The following is a 13385-nucleotide window of genomic DNA, read 5'->3' as shown; positions in this document are numbered from 1 at the left end:
ATGGCGAACGCCGGTGGTTTACTTGACCGGCGAAGAGGTCAACCAGTTGGAATCAATATAAGGTACCCGAGGTATGATTGTTCAAGCAACACAGGCCGTCATGCAGAGTGACTCTCTTGACTGCCTGATGCCCAAGATGCAAAGACTGGAGACAACCCAAGGTAGCTGTGAGATGTTGTACGGCTTCGACCGGCTGTCCCCTCTTCTGTTGCACCCGAGTTAACAAGGATCGCGGTGTTACCAAGGTGACAGTAGCTGGAAGAGTACAGGCAGCACTACTTTCTGTTGGATGGAGATATCGGCATACAACCTGAGCAGGTTTCGTGGGAACCTAACAAAACGGCGGGAAGCCGAGTTTGTCCGTCCCGATGCACCTCGTACCGCCTTGCAGATAATCAGGGCTGCTGCATCGAGCATGAGGCTGAGTGGTTGGATGGATATGGACCGCAGTCCACACGGGAGTGTGTGTGTGGGAGAATCCAAGGGTCTCCCACACGGGAGGGACCCTTGATCGGCCATAAAGACCTCGCTTCCATGGCGATCGGCGGTGCGAAGCTCGGAGCTTAAGAATGATAATTGTATAAGTCGATGCTATTCCGGGCCGTGTTGATGATACTTCTGATACGCGCAGTAGGTGATGTGGTGATGAGCTTGGGATGCCTACACTACCTAGAGCCTCGTGATCCCCTAAATCAAAAGACGGGACCTTGAGGAGTGGCTGTCATGCTGCCTTTTGAAGGCAACTGACTGTAGCGTACACAAATCTGAGAGCCCATGAGACCCAAGAAGGGGTTCTTCCCACCCTCTTTCGGCACACAAGCCCCGCCCACCAAAATAGAAGCGATAGGTCGACATACCCTGAACTATCTCCATGTACATGCTGTTCTGACGGTTTGAGTCAGCACAGCGGCATCGTGGAGGCCATCTTAGACAGCGGCGGCACCTTCTTATCGGTTGTGACCACATGGAGTTTTGAAACGTGGAGGCCAGAAAATGGATTTCTCGCTCCCAAGGCCGGTTGTTGATCACGAAATGCCGGGGCTCTGCTCCACTGAAGGCGGGGTGCAACAGGGCAATCCTGGATTGGCATTCCCCATTGATTTCACGGTGGCAACTTTAGAACAACACGCCTCACCTCATTGTTCTAGAATGAACCGATGTACTCATCAACATCTTGTTGGCTGTCTCCCTCTGTTGGTAACCTCGTGTCCCGTCTCAAGCTTTGTCACTTTCCATTGTTCAACATCTCCATGAGGTAGTACAAACCTGGAGGGGAATCCAACCTGCAAACTGTGGGGGTGGGCGACGACCAAAGCAGCAGGCAGGCAGGCGGGGAACGTGCACCCTGCAGCTCCAGGTTCCATTCCAGGATCCACTTCGATCCCACTGGAACTCGAGTGTCCAAGCTCCGACTCGGGGTTCCACTCACAGTTGAGTCCTGTCTTTGCCTTCACACATACTTCCTCCGAGGAACCGATTCCATCCCGAGTCCAGTTGGATGTCGACAACACGAGAACCCGGCACGCCCGGCTAGCAGCAGTGCTCATGAAGCAGGGCAACCTGGAAGTCGGCAACGCCACCATTCCCGCCTCAGTCAGCAGTGTCGGCCACCCGACATGACATCCCACCCGCCCCTCCGTGTTCCTCTCGAAACGCATCTGGGCGGCGCCTGACTGTTGAATCCCGGAGGAGGAAGTGCACTTTTCCCCATGGCCAACCAATGCCTGTCAAGAGGCAAATCATACAGAGTCACCCCATGGCACCCTTGGCCACTCTGGTGGGGCACAGTGCTGCTTCTGAATGGCGGCATCTTTGATACCTCACTACTCACCCACAGCAGCTCCGTCGGTGAGTGGTCGTGGTGGTGTAGACCCTTGCTTGGCTCGTCTTGTACCTGTGGGACTTGTCGTGATCTGGATGTGTCCGCTGCTTCAGCCAGACGCAAAGCTGCCGTGTGCCTGCTCACTTGTCGAGGGCGTCCGAGGGGTATATACTGGACACCGCCGAGCTCTCATCCCATTCCTTCTTCTCCTCGACCTTCTCGAAGGATGCCCGCCTCGAATTCCGTCTGAACAATCTCAACAATACCATGGTATCGGAGACTTGCCTTTGAGACCGTCTCCCCATCCTTTGTCCCAACAGTGAGTTCCATTGAACCCTTGGCTTTCAGCTTCCCCCATCTCGGCCATGGACCGGAGTGTCGATCGCATCTAGAACGCCCCCTTTTGGCTGGTGCCGCCACCGCACTGGCCGGCCTTCCACCACTCAGGGGTACAGGCCGCACCGCTCTTTATCAGCCAGTCTTTGTTTAAAGATTGCTTATCGGATATTTTTGTGCCTCTTGCTGACGGATACCTCGTTATCAAGCAGAGATTAATTGCGTCTTATAAACCCCCCAGGCTGGGCCGGTGTTGGTTATATTGACGACCTACCTATCTTGGACTTGCAACAGGTTCTCTCCGAGCCTTGTCAAGCTCCTCCTACATTCTCTCAACGTTTCCTCCCTTTAGAGGCCGAGGACTTGCACTTCGTTTCTCCCGTCGACGCCCTCGACATATCTGTCCATCATGCATGGCTACTCGTCTTCCTCGGAGACGGATGACTACTATAGCTACCGCAAGCACAAGGCAACGGTTCCTGCCACCACGACTACCAACGACGCCAACAAGAAGAAGAAGAAACGCAAGGTGCCTCCTCAGCAGAGAATCAACCGGATATGGAAACGCTTCAGCGACAAGCGGTTCAACAAGGCGGTAGCAGTCTTGCCCTTCGACCCGGTTCTCCCTCCGTCGATTTCTGAGCGATCCAACGAGCTTCTCAGTGCTGGGTACGAACGCGCTGCTTCTGAATGTAGGCGGAAAGTCCAGAAGATCATCCAAGAATGCCGAAGGGTGAATATGCGATATCGGGATCCTGGGTGGGATCTGGTAGGTGTTCTTCCTTGTTCAGATCTGCCATAGCACATGCTGATATCTTTGATCAGGACTGGGATCTCAAGATGGAAAAGGGGCATACTCTCAACACCCTAGGGCGCACCAAATACGACCTCAGCATGTCGACCATGCTCAACCCCAGCTCCGTTGTTCCCAAGGCCGTCAAGCGAGTCCACGAGATCTTCGAGAAGCCGACCTTCATGGCCAATCTCAGCGGAAACGACGTCAAGCAGGGTAGTCTTGGCGACTGCTGGTTGATGGCTAGTTTCTCGGGACTGGCCAATGTGGAGGATGGTATCAAGCGCATCTGCGTCGAGTACGATACCCGCATTGGTATCTACGGCTTTGTCTTCTACAGAGGTAAAATTCTTTGCTCTTGATTGTCCGGCCTGCCCTACAGTCTGACTAACAACCCCATCAGATGGCGAGTGGATCTACTCTATCATCGACGACAAGCTCTTTCTCAAGTCGCCTTGCTGGGACTCTCCTAGTATGCAGCGCGATCTCTTGCAGCAAATTGACCGCGAGGACGTCGAAAGAGTTTACCGACAGACGTATCAAACAGGCTCAAAAGCCCTGTTCTTTGCTCAATGCAAGGATCAGAACGAAACCTGGGTGCCGCTCATCGAGAAGGCATATGCCAAAGCACACGGCGATTACGCCTCCTTGGCTGGTGGCTGGATCGGAGAGGGATTGGAAGACCTCTCGGGAGGTGTCACCACCGAGCTTCTTGCATCTGACATCTTGGATCTTGACGGATTCTGGGAGAACGAACTCAGCCGAGTCAACGAGGAGTTTCTTTTTGGCTGCAGCACTGGTCTTCTCGACGGCGGCTACGGCGATCGTGACGGCATCTCAGAAGGCCACGCATACGTCGTGATGGAAGCTCGCACCCTCAAGAATGGCACTCGCCTTCTTAAACTCAGAAACCCCTGGGGTAAGACCAAGAAGGGTATCTGGGAAGGCGCGTGGTCTGATGGCTCCAAGGAGTGGACCACCGAGGTACAGGAAGAACTGGGCCACCATTTCGGCAGCGACAGCGTCTTCTGGATCTCGTACGAGGACCTGCTTCGCAAGTACCAGCATTTCGACCGGACCCGTCTGTTCCGCGAGAAAGACTGGCGCTGCTGTCAGAGATGGATCGGCGTCGAGGTGCCGTGGAAGCCTCAGTACAACGAAAAGTTCCACATCAAGTTGACAAAGGAGTCTCCTCTTGTCATTGTTCTGAGCCAGCTCGACAACCGCTACTTCAAGGGACTTCATGGCCAGTACTCATTCCGACTGCAGTTCCGACTGCACGAGCAAGACCGACCAGACCCGGAAGACTACATTGTCCGTAGCCATGGAAACTATCTCATGGATCGTTCTGTCTCTATTGAACTCCCGTCCATGCTGCCTGGAAACTACAGCGTGTTCATCAGCGTCGTTGGCGAACGAGATTCTGAGGCCTTGAGCATTGAGGAGGTTGTCAAGCGCGAGTGCAAGAAGCGCGTCGAGAATGAGAAGCTCGCCCAGGTTGGCTATGCCTATGATCTGGCTCACAGCAAAGCCGCTGCCCATCTGGAAGCTGTCAAGAAGCTTCGTAAGAAGGCAGACCAGAAGAAGGCCAGCGAGGCTCGTGTCAAAGAGCGCCGCAAGAATTGGGAAAAGCGTCACCTTAACCGGGAGATCACCAAGAAGCAAGGCCGCAAGAACAACAAGAAGCTCGAGGCTAAGCAAGCTGCCCGTGAGGCTAAGAAGCGCGCGGAAGAGGAGCTGAAGCCCAAGGATGCTGGCGTTCAGACCGACATCGCCCCGAAGGAGGAAAAGCCTGTCGAGGCCAGGGCTACTGATGTTCCCAAGACAGACGAGTCCAAGGATGCAAAGTCTGATGGCAAGACCCCCGGCTTAAAGACCAAGGGGCAGGACACACAGAAGAAGGAAGCCGACAAAGCGGCCGAGGATCCAGCCAAGGCCGAGACGGAGCCCAAGAGAGAAGACAGCACGCCGGTAGTAGTAGATGATGCCAAGAGTTCCGACGAAGAAGGTGAAGACACCCCGCTCGCCACTCCCTCTGAGACTCCTTCTCTCGAGAAGACGGAACACGAAGCTTCTGGACTATCTGGGGACGAGACCGAGACGACGCCTGACGAGAAGAAGGAGGCCACCGAGACTTCAAAAGACAAGGCTGACGACAAAGCAGAAGACAAGACCAAGGACAAGGATCAAGTCAAGGGTGAGGACAACCCCGAGCAGCCCAAGGATGAAGATGCCAAAACACCGTCTGCAGCTACCTCGGAGTCTTCGGGCACTCCACAGCTCACCCCCAAGAGCGATGCTGCCACCCCTGATACGGACAAGGCCAAGCCCAAGGATGAAGACAAGGCTGCAGCTGCGGCCTCGTCTCCCACTTCTACTGGATCCCCTCCCCCGCCACCGGCCACTTCCAACCCTTCCCCACCACCTCCTCCCGTGCAGCAAAAGAAGCCGCCCAACATGTACGTGACCTCAGATGGCGAGTCGAGCGCCTCCCCGGTCGAAGACTGGGAAGCGCTTTACAGCAGCGACGACATGACGCGCAAGCCGCGCATGGCCGCCCCGCCCCCTGCTGGTCAAGCCGTCGTCAGCAAGTATCGGGACGAAACCGAGGACGAGAACGAGCCCGATCCGTGGAATGCCATTTGCGTGGTCGGCCTCAGAGTCTACTCCAAGGATGAAGATCTGGAGCTTCGTGTGGTTATGGAAGGCGGTGAGCTTGGTGAGGGTGGTATGGGTGAGAAGGGCGGAGTCGATCTGGATAACGCCCAGGCCAACGCTGGTGGCGCCCGGAGCACCAAGATTCACAGGGACGAAGAGAGTGAGAAGGAGGAGGCGGCATATGAAGGCGATAGCGAGGTAGAGAAGAGGAAGAAGAAGGAGAGGAGAAAGAAAAAGGGAAAGAAGAGCAGCGGAAGTGAGAGCAGCAGTGGGAGCAGCAGCGAGAGCGGTGAGGAAGAGCAGAGCCAGAAGGACAAGAAGAAGGAGGACGATGGAATGGCCAAATATCCAGTAATTGTGCAGAAGGGTAAGGGTGAGGAAGAGTACGAGACTGCGGTGGAGTCACAGCTGGAGAACTGAGTGATTGATGACTTGACATGCATAGCGAAGGAGCGTTAGAAGAGGAGGAGATATAGGTTTTGACTGTGTGCATTTTGGCAGCTGGGGGTTCAGGCAGGACTTGGCACACCCGGATCGTATATGTGGGTGTAAGGAGATGCGTGGCGCATGGGAGATGGGGTGCTTTTTGTTTTCCCTTTCTTTGTGATACTCCGCTTGTGTTCGTTAGTGATTCTATTGTTTGCATGATACTGTATATATATATTTGCTCATCAGAATCCTTCAACTTCATCCTCATGATCTTATTGCAACAATACAGCTACCCTTTGCCGTATGCAACATGTGTGGTATTAATGTTCAAAAGCATCATATTGGTACATGAGGTATCACCAAAAACAAAGGAGCCGCCCTGCCATTAACCCCCTTTCGTTTCCTGTCTCGTCAAGATTCCTGTGAAGTTACCAACATTTTACTGCGTCTTCAACCCCTTTCCGACACCATTCGCAACGGGTCGCCCCGACCGGCCCGTCTGCTGACCAGCAAAGCGGACATATGCATACCCAGCAGCAGCGATGATACCCAGGATGACAATGTTGCCTGCGTAGGAAATCGTCAGCTTTCTTACCGGGCAGATGGGCGCGGGAGGAAAAGACAGGAAAGGAGACTTACCGGCAAGGAACCTGCCCACGCCGCCTACGACGTCAAACACACCCTTGAAGATGTCGCCGATGAAGATGAAGAAGCCGTTGAAGAGGCTGAGGATGCCGGAGACAAACGAGTTGGTGATGGCGAAGACGGTGTGGAAGAGGGAGGAGAAGAGCTCGAGGAAGGAGGAGATGAGGTCGGTGATGGCGTTGGTGATGGCCATTTTTGCGGTTGTTTAGGTAGGTTGTTGTAGTATTTGGTTGGTGATAGTCAGTTATGGTGTTGAGGGGATGGACCGCGTGTAAGTTGCGAGCTGGATGTGGCTGGTGTTTATCTGTTGGAGAAAGTCTTGGACAATGGTTCCAGACAAAACGAACCGGTTGGTCTTTATAGAGAGACCTGCAACGGGGCTGTTCAACCCGCCGTCGTGGGCAAGACAAAAAACGGGCGTTGACGTGGGTGGTGCTGATGAACTTGGACAGATGACGTCAGTATTGGACCCTGACGGGCAGGCAAGCCACACTTGAGCAACAATGAATGGGATGAACAGACGTAATCAGCAATGACGTTGCAACACGGATCGTTCCGTGGGCGCATGACAGGCAGATGGGCTAGTACGCAAAAGGGGTATCATCATTAAGAATCAAGGCTATCAACTGGTACTGTCTTTGCCTTTTGCTGGCTGCTCTGTCGAACCTGACGCTTCCTGCTTCTCCTCAATCACAGGCATCGGGACAACCGGCGGCGACGATCTCCTGTTGATGGGCGCAGCTTGCGCAACACCCACGGCCACGTCGCCAGAGTTCGCATCGCTTGCCTCTCCTTCCTTGTCCGAATTCTTCTCCGCACGCCTAATTCGCCTGCACACCACGACGGCCGCAACAACGGCAACGATGCAGAGGATACCGCCGGCTATACCCAACCCAAGAGCCACATTTCGCCAGTGTAGACGTTCAGCGGCCGCTGAACTCCCGGGGTAATAGCCAGACCACGAGCCCGAGCCGGATCCGCGGTCGTTTGAGTCCCCATCATCGAAATTCCCACCGTCCAAGTTGTCCTTGCAACCGCTGCTCGAGCAAGTAACTGGGAGTTGTTTGGCACCGGGCACCCTGGCTCCGAACCGACTGAACGGCACAATGTCTGGAGAGGGCTTGTTTCCATTCGAGGCAAACTTGGCCCGCGCGATGGCAATTTCATGGTTGCTGAGGTCGAAAACAAGATAACTGCGCCGCAAAAGGGAACTGCCGATATTGGCATATGTGCCCAGACGAGACGACGAGCTGTAGCTGTTGGTTCGTTTCTGAATGCCAAAGAAGCAGAGGTTGCTTGCGCCCATGAGCTTTGCGGGCTCAAGGCCTCTCGCAGAGCTGCTGGTGCGGCCGGCGTAAACGCTTGGTTGGACGATAAGATCGCTCGTCTCGACGTGGAGAACCGGGCCACCTGGTCCCCCAACCTCGATCTGGTACTGAACTGCGTTGGATAGGGAGGCGTCACAGGGTATCACAAAGCCTCCAAGGGTGGTGTTCCAGGTCGCCCCCACTGCTTCGGCCATCTGATCCGCCATCCCACTGGGGAGGAACGAGTAAATATTGCTTGGGCTGATCGAGACGTCGAGTGGGAAGTCATGTGTGCGCAGAGCCGGCAGTTCTTTGCCACCCTTGGTTCCGTTGATGGTGTTGATCACGGTGCCAAACACGTTTCCAACCATGTTGCCGGCCACGGAAAGGTAATCGTTCGACCCGGACAGGCGCACGAGGTCGCCCGTATATCTCGACCTATCCACAGCACCGAACAACAGCCCGCCCGACTTTCCCTCGGCATCGTCGAGCCACATGCTGTAGGCTTGAGATTTGCTCTTGCCTCCCTGGACGAGTCGGTCGATGAAGTTGGTGTACATTTGCGTTGTGTAAGACGACGACGACGAATACGACGAGTACAAGTAGCCGGAGCTGTTGAAGCCGAGCCCGAGTACACCAACATGGGCGCTAGAAGAGGTAATCAGGCCCATTGGGTAGTCCTCCACTGTCAGGCCGCCAATCTTGAGATGATCCGTCATGTTGGTTCCGGAGACGCTGCCTTCGGCTGTACTCGCCTCGAAGTTCATGTATCGCTGGTTGGCTGTCAAATAGGTAGATGAAAGGCTCGAGTTGTCTGCCATCATGTCAGCTACGATGTGGGATGGAAAACCTCAACCTAAAAGAGAGGGCGACGTACAGGTTCCCCATAAGCACTGCCCTGGCCGTGTAACGACTTTTCCCTCGGTGCAGGGCGTTCCCACCGGATCGCCCCATTCTGTTGGATCGTAGGGATACCTATCGTTGTACTGAGTGCAGTACCTATACCGAGTGTAGTCCAGGCAGTTTGACGATGAACTGCTGATGACCCAAGAATGCCCGGTATTGGGCGACACCAGCATCTTCATATTTTGGGCAGGCGTCCCAACTTCAGCCTCCACGGCGTAAGCATACGTCTCTGTGACGAGCGAGAGCTGAGTTGTGCCATCGTTGCGGGCAGAGAGCTGGTGGCCGCGCTCGTGGTGCTGTGCAAATGGGAGAAGCACATGCGCGGTCGTCGTTGCGCTGACTGCCAGAAGTGAGACAGCGAGTGTCGATAAACGAGTGTAAGTCGGCACCATGATGTGCGCTGTAGTATATCCTGAAGAGTCCAACGCTATCTTGACATGTTGAGAGGCCCGAGATCGAAGACAAAAGAGTGACAAATCCTCCAAAAAAAGAACGACTGTGAGGTGAACCAACACAAGATGTGGATGAAGCGGTGCCTGACAAAACAAAACCCACGAACACGGGACAGGGAGTCACCGTCCTGGACCCTTACCCAGCTGGGTGGTGCCCGTTTCGAGCCAAGAGAATACCAGAACGGGGAGCTATTCCCAAAGCCCCTCTGTGATTGGCAGTTGTGAGGGCCCAACGAACACAAGTTCCATGACCCCGGTTTTGAGATTGAACGAGCCAATGGCGCTGTGCACGGGAAATGACCATTTCCAGGCACCAGAGTGCCCCTCACGGATGGTACTCCGTACTGGCGATAACAATATCTGGCGACGCACATCATCTCTGAACAGCCTCATTAAAGCCTCTTTGTAAGCAGAGTCTTGTTATTTTCCTAAATACCCATTTTGTTGTAACCTGGCCATGTTACCTAGGTACCTACCTACCTACCTAGGCACCTACCCCTGATCTTCCGAGTCGCCGCTCTCCGGAGCTTCCATCCTGACCTCTCCATATTTCTTCAATAATACATCCAGCACTTTCCATCCCTCTTGTTCCTGAGCCGCTGGCCCGGATGCATGTTCCGTCTCGACGCCTTCCTGCCCGTCGTTCTGCGCCTGGGGGTGGGGATGCGGCCACAACCTTTGGGCCAGTTCTTCTCTCATCTTCGCATCCGCGCTGTCTTCCTCGTCAGGTAGAGAGGCATATTCGCGGAGCAGCTCCTTCTCGTCAACATGCATCCCACTTCGTACTAGACGAAAGATGGTCTGGGACAGATAGTAACTCTTCCCTTGGTCGTACAGCCCTCTGGTGCACAGGACAAGGGTGGCTCGTAGGGAATCAATGTGTGCTTTTTGTTCTTCGGAAGGCGGCTGGGCCGAGGAGAGACGGGTGTCTTCGAGCTCTTTGGTTGTGATAAACGCGAGTGTCATGAGTGACACCATGATGAAGACGTCCAGAGCTTCGAATCCGTGGCGAAGGTAGTACAGCCTGAGCAGCGTTTCGTACTGTGTTCGGTGCAACGAGAATGTGGCCTGGAGGGGTGGAAGTGGTGGCCCTGTTGGTTCTGATGGCGGGTCACTGTTCAAAAGAGAAGAAATAGCGAGGACGTTTTGTGACGGTGCTGGAAACGCCACTGACGCCGGAGACGCAGCCGGAGCTGAGCTCGTAATATCTGATACGCCGGTCATGAGGCTTTGTATCATGGTAACAATGGCATGGTGGTAATGCATGCTGGCACGGGCAAGTACGTTAGTTATCCATAATCTCTCAGATGACCGAGTCGGAGCACAGGGACTCTTACTGAAGCTTCATCTGCGCAGTAAACACAATCGTCCTAGGCGAAAGTGATTCGGGCAGCGCAGCATACCATGCTTGCAATCTCCAGTAAAGCGCAGCAATCTTGGATTCGGCTGGTGGTGATCGACTCTGCCCTGCCTCCCCGTGCAACGTTTTGGAAATGTCGTTCAATATCACCCGAAACTCTGTGTTGGCCTTGTAAAATTCTGCAAAATGGCTCGGATACAGGATACTTTCGAGGGGGTACTTGAGCCACACCTCGCCATACCAACTTGGGTCAGCTGTGATGGTAGGCAGCGGCACCTCCGGGGGGTCGTTTACGAGTGGCTTCTCAAACAAAGTGTAGGTACAGTGGCTAAAGTGACCATGTATCAGCACCTGCGCTGACTGAGTGCCCTTTAAAACAAGTTGGATCGAGACCGCGTACCTTTGCCAGCCAAATAGGCTCCATGCCGTGAAATCTCGGCCAGCCCTTAACCTGGTATTCAACGTTTCCCAGTTCTCAGGCTTCTTGAACAGCTTCATCTTGTGTGCCATATCAATCGCCTGGAGCGTGTATTGCCACCCAAGCTTGACCATGGCATTCAAGTTATACACAATGTTGAGGATGATGGCAGCTTGAATCGTTGTGAGCTTGCCTCGGCCCCCCGCCTGCTCCAACTCCCAATGTCTTTTGGCCTCGGTCAGGAAGCCATAGCCAAGTGTTCGAGGGTTCCAGAACTCGGCCCGGTCCGTTAATTCACGGTAGCTGTGCTGCGGTCGGATGCTTGTGTCAACTGTGTGTATGACCTCGAATGATGGACGCGTTCCGGTCAACTTACGCAAGCAAGGGCAAGAACGGCATTGACCAACAAGGGGGAGCAAAATTGACGTCGATCTGCAATCATATCGGAGAGAAAGTATTCTTTCTGAAATGCCGAGAACCACTGGTACTCGTGTAGGAAATAGGACCTCAAGAGACTTCGAAGGAGAGTATTATCCGTCGTGACGTCGGTCCATTTTGACGGCTCGGCCGAGTCGATAAGAGGGTCATGCACTTCGGCGGCATGAAACGGCTTCACATAGGGACCGGGGCCCGGCGTGGTAGACTCTTTACTTGCTGACCGGTCGGTTTCCAGCTGCTTGCCTCTTCGTTTCGGCGACCTGACGGGGGATCTAGGGCGCTCAACCTCCCACTCGTATATGAGCGATCCTAAATAGGGGTTGTCCTCGGTCTGCAGCCGGGCGGGGAGCGGGGACATGAAGGGGAATTCGTATCGGTATCGGGATTCCGGGACCACTCTGAGCTGGAGAAGAAGATCGCCGTGCTCGACATGCCGAAGGATGCTCTGCGGGTCGTCACCGGTTCGGATTCGCTTGAAGACCGAGTTGGCCTCATGCTGTGGACGAGACCTGAGGATGGCATAGACCTGCTCGTAAATGTTCACCTTGTCCTCCAGGTCAACAAAACGTCGCTTCAGAGCCTTTCCGGGAGTTTCATCGCCGCCCGCGTCATATTCGCAGTCAGAGTTGCGGCGAGTACACTCGTTACAACGGGGTCGCTCAGCAGTACACTGGGACCCATCAGGCACAGGTTAGCGAGCACTCGCACCAAAACAGCCCTCTTTCATGGCGACGGTTCCTTGCCTTTGTTTTCCGCTTGCGACATTCGATACATGCGGCTCTTGCGGTCCGCCGCCGAGGTGCTAGCTCGACCGATGTTGGTCGGGGTCCGAGACTTGACGAAGCCGAAGACAAGGCTCCGCGCTCACCCCCGGCTCCCTCCGTGTCCGCGGGAAGAAGGGCCCTCAAAGGCCGATGGGACGGCGGCGTTGCCATGAAAATGGCTTTGACGGCAAGCCTCTTGACCAAAATGTCTGGCGCGGGATGGAGGTGCAAATTCAAGGTCGGGAGACGAACGATGGAGCCAGGATATCTGAAGTATCGGCTCCACGTGCCCGGGCTGTCAGGGACAGACAGGCGCCTTCAGCGCTCAACGGTGCCGTTCAACTTGGTTCTTGGGAGACGGTAGGGGGGTGGATGGGGACAGGAGACCGGTGTAGGGCCTAGATGATTCCAACTGGACGGGTGTGTATTGTACTGTACAGTGTAGAGACAGGGCTGCTTGATCCATTCACGACGCTACGGAGTATCTCCCGGCCTGCTATGGTTGGTCAGACAGTATGAAGACGGGAGGCTGGGTAAGATGGTGGGTGCAAATGCTTCGGAGCAGATCCCGTCAATCGTGTGCTGAGCTGTCGGTCCCTATTCGAGATGTTCTTCGCCTGCTGAATATCTAGACAGATGCCTGTCACCATGGTCAGTCAAACAGATGGGCACCCGGCGAGCTAGTAAAAAAAAAATGAATCATGCTTTAATTGTCACTGGTCTACACGAATCGAAAATAACAGACAGCAAAGGCCCCAAGTGTCAAACAAGGCAGCGTGGTTATCTCGACCACGAGAAACAGACACAGATTCCATGGCTGAAGTCGAAAGAGAAACAAGGAGAGGAGGAAGGAGGGAGAAGGGGCCTGCATGTTCTCTCGCAGCATGCGGCTGCTTTGCTTCCAGAAGGGTCTAGACCAGGGCAGACCTCAGAGACACCACGGCAGACACGGCAGTGCCCCCAATCGGGGAATTGATCTCTGCAGACTGGGGGGAGGGCGACGCTGAGAATCAGCAGATATGGCCAGATGCCCCGCGGGTGGGAGAAGGCCAGAGCC

The 13385-nt window shown here is 54.7% G+C and overlaps 4 protein-coding genes across 4 annotated transcripts; 1 reads left to right on the top strand and 3 right to left on the bottom strand.

Annotated features, from left to right (window-relative positions):
- Positions 1 to 2567: 2567 nt before the first annotated feature.
- Positions 2568 to 6029, top strand: PODANS_7_4600 (uncharacterized protein; the record flags this gene model as incomplete). Its single annotated transcript, XM_001907511.1, has 3 exons — positions 2568 to 2927; positions 2999 to 3266; positions 3355 to 6029. The coding sequence occupies 3 exons, from the start codon at positions 2568 to 2570 to the stop codon at positions 6027 to 6029; spliced, it is 3303 nt and encodes a 1100-aa protein (XP_001907546.1).
- Positions 6030 to 6477: 448 nt separating this feature from the next.
- On the bottom strand, positions 6478 to 6876 carry PODANS_7_4610 (uncharacterized protein; the record flags this gene model as incomplete). Its single annotated transcript, XM_001907510.1, has 2 exons — positions 6478 to 6605; positions 6678 to 6876. 2 exons carry the CDS (start codon positions 6874 to 6876, stop codon positions 6478 to 6480), a joined length of 327 nt encoding a protein of 108 aa, XP_001907545.1.
- A 429-nt stretch (positions 6877 to 7305) lies between these two features.
- Positions 7306 to 9288, bottom strand: PODANS_7_4620 (uncharacterized protein; the record flags this gene model as incomplete). The annotated part of the gene is made up of 2 exons (XM_001907509.1): positions 7306 to 8804; positions 8868 to 9288. The coding sequence occupies 2 exons, from the start codon at positions 9286 to 9288 to the stop codon at positions 7306 to 7308; spliced, it is 1920 nt and encodes a 639-aa protein (XP_001907544.1).
- Positions 9289 to 9840: 552 nt separating this feature from the next.
- Positions 9841 to 12144, bottom strand: PODANS_7_4630 (uncharacterized protein; the record flags this gene model as incomplete). Its single annotated transcript, XM_001907508.1, has 3 exons — positions 9841 to 10389; positions 10712 to 11332; positions 11503 to 12144. Coding segments are annotated over 3 exons (1812 nt in total), but the record flags the coding sequence as incomplete, so codon positions are not given.
- Between the last annotated feature and the right edge of the window lie 1241 nt (positions 12145 to 13385).

This window comes from Podospora anserina, chromosome 7 (genome assembly GCF_000226545.1).
Source record: "Podospora anserina S mat+ genomic DNA chromosome 7, supercontig 1".
NCBI lineage: Eukaryota > Fungi > Ascomycota > Sordariomycetes > Sordariales > Podosporaceae > Podospora > Podospora anserina.
Note: the sequence above shows the minus strand (reverse complement) of the source record. Positions and strands in the feature narration are given on the sequence as shown.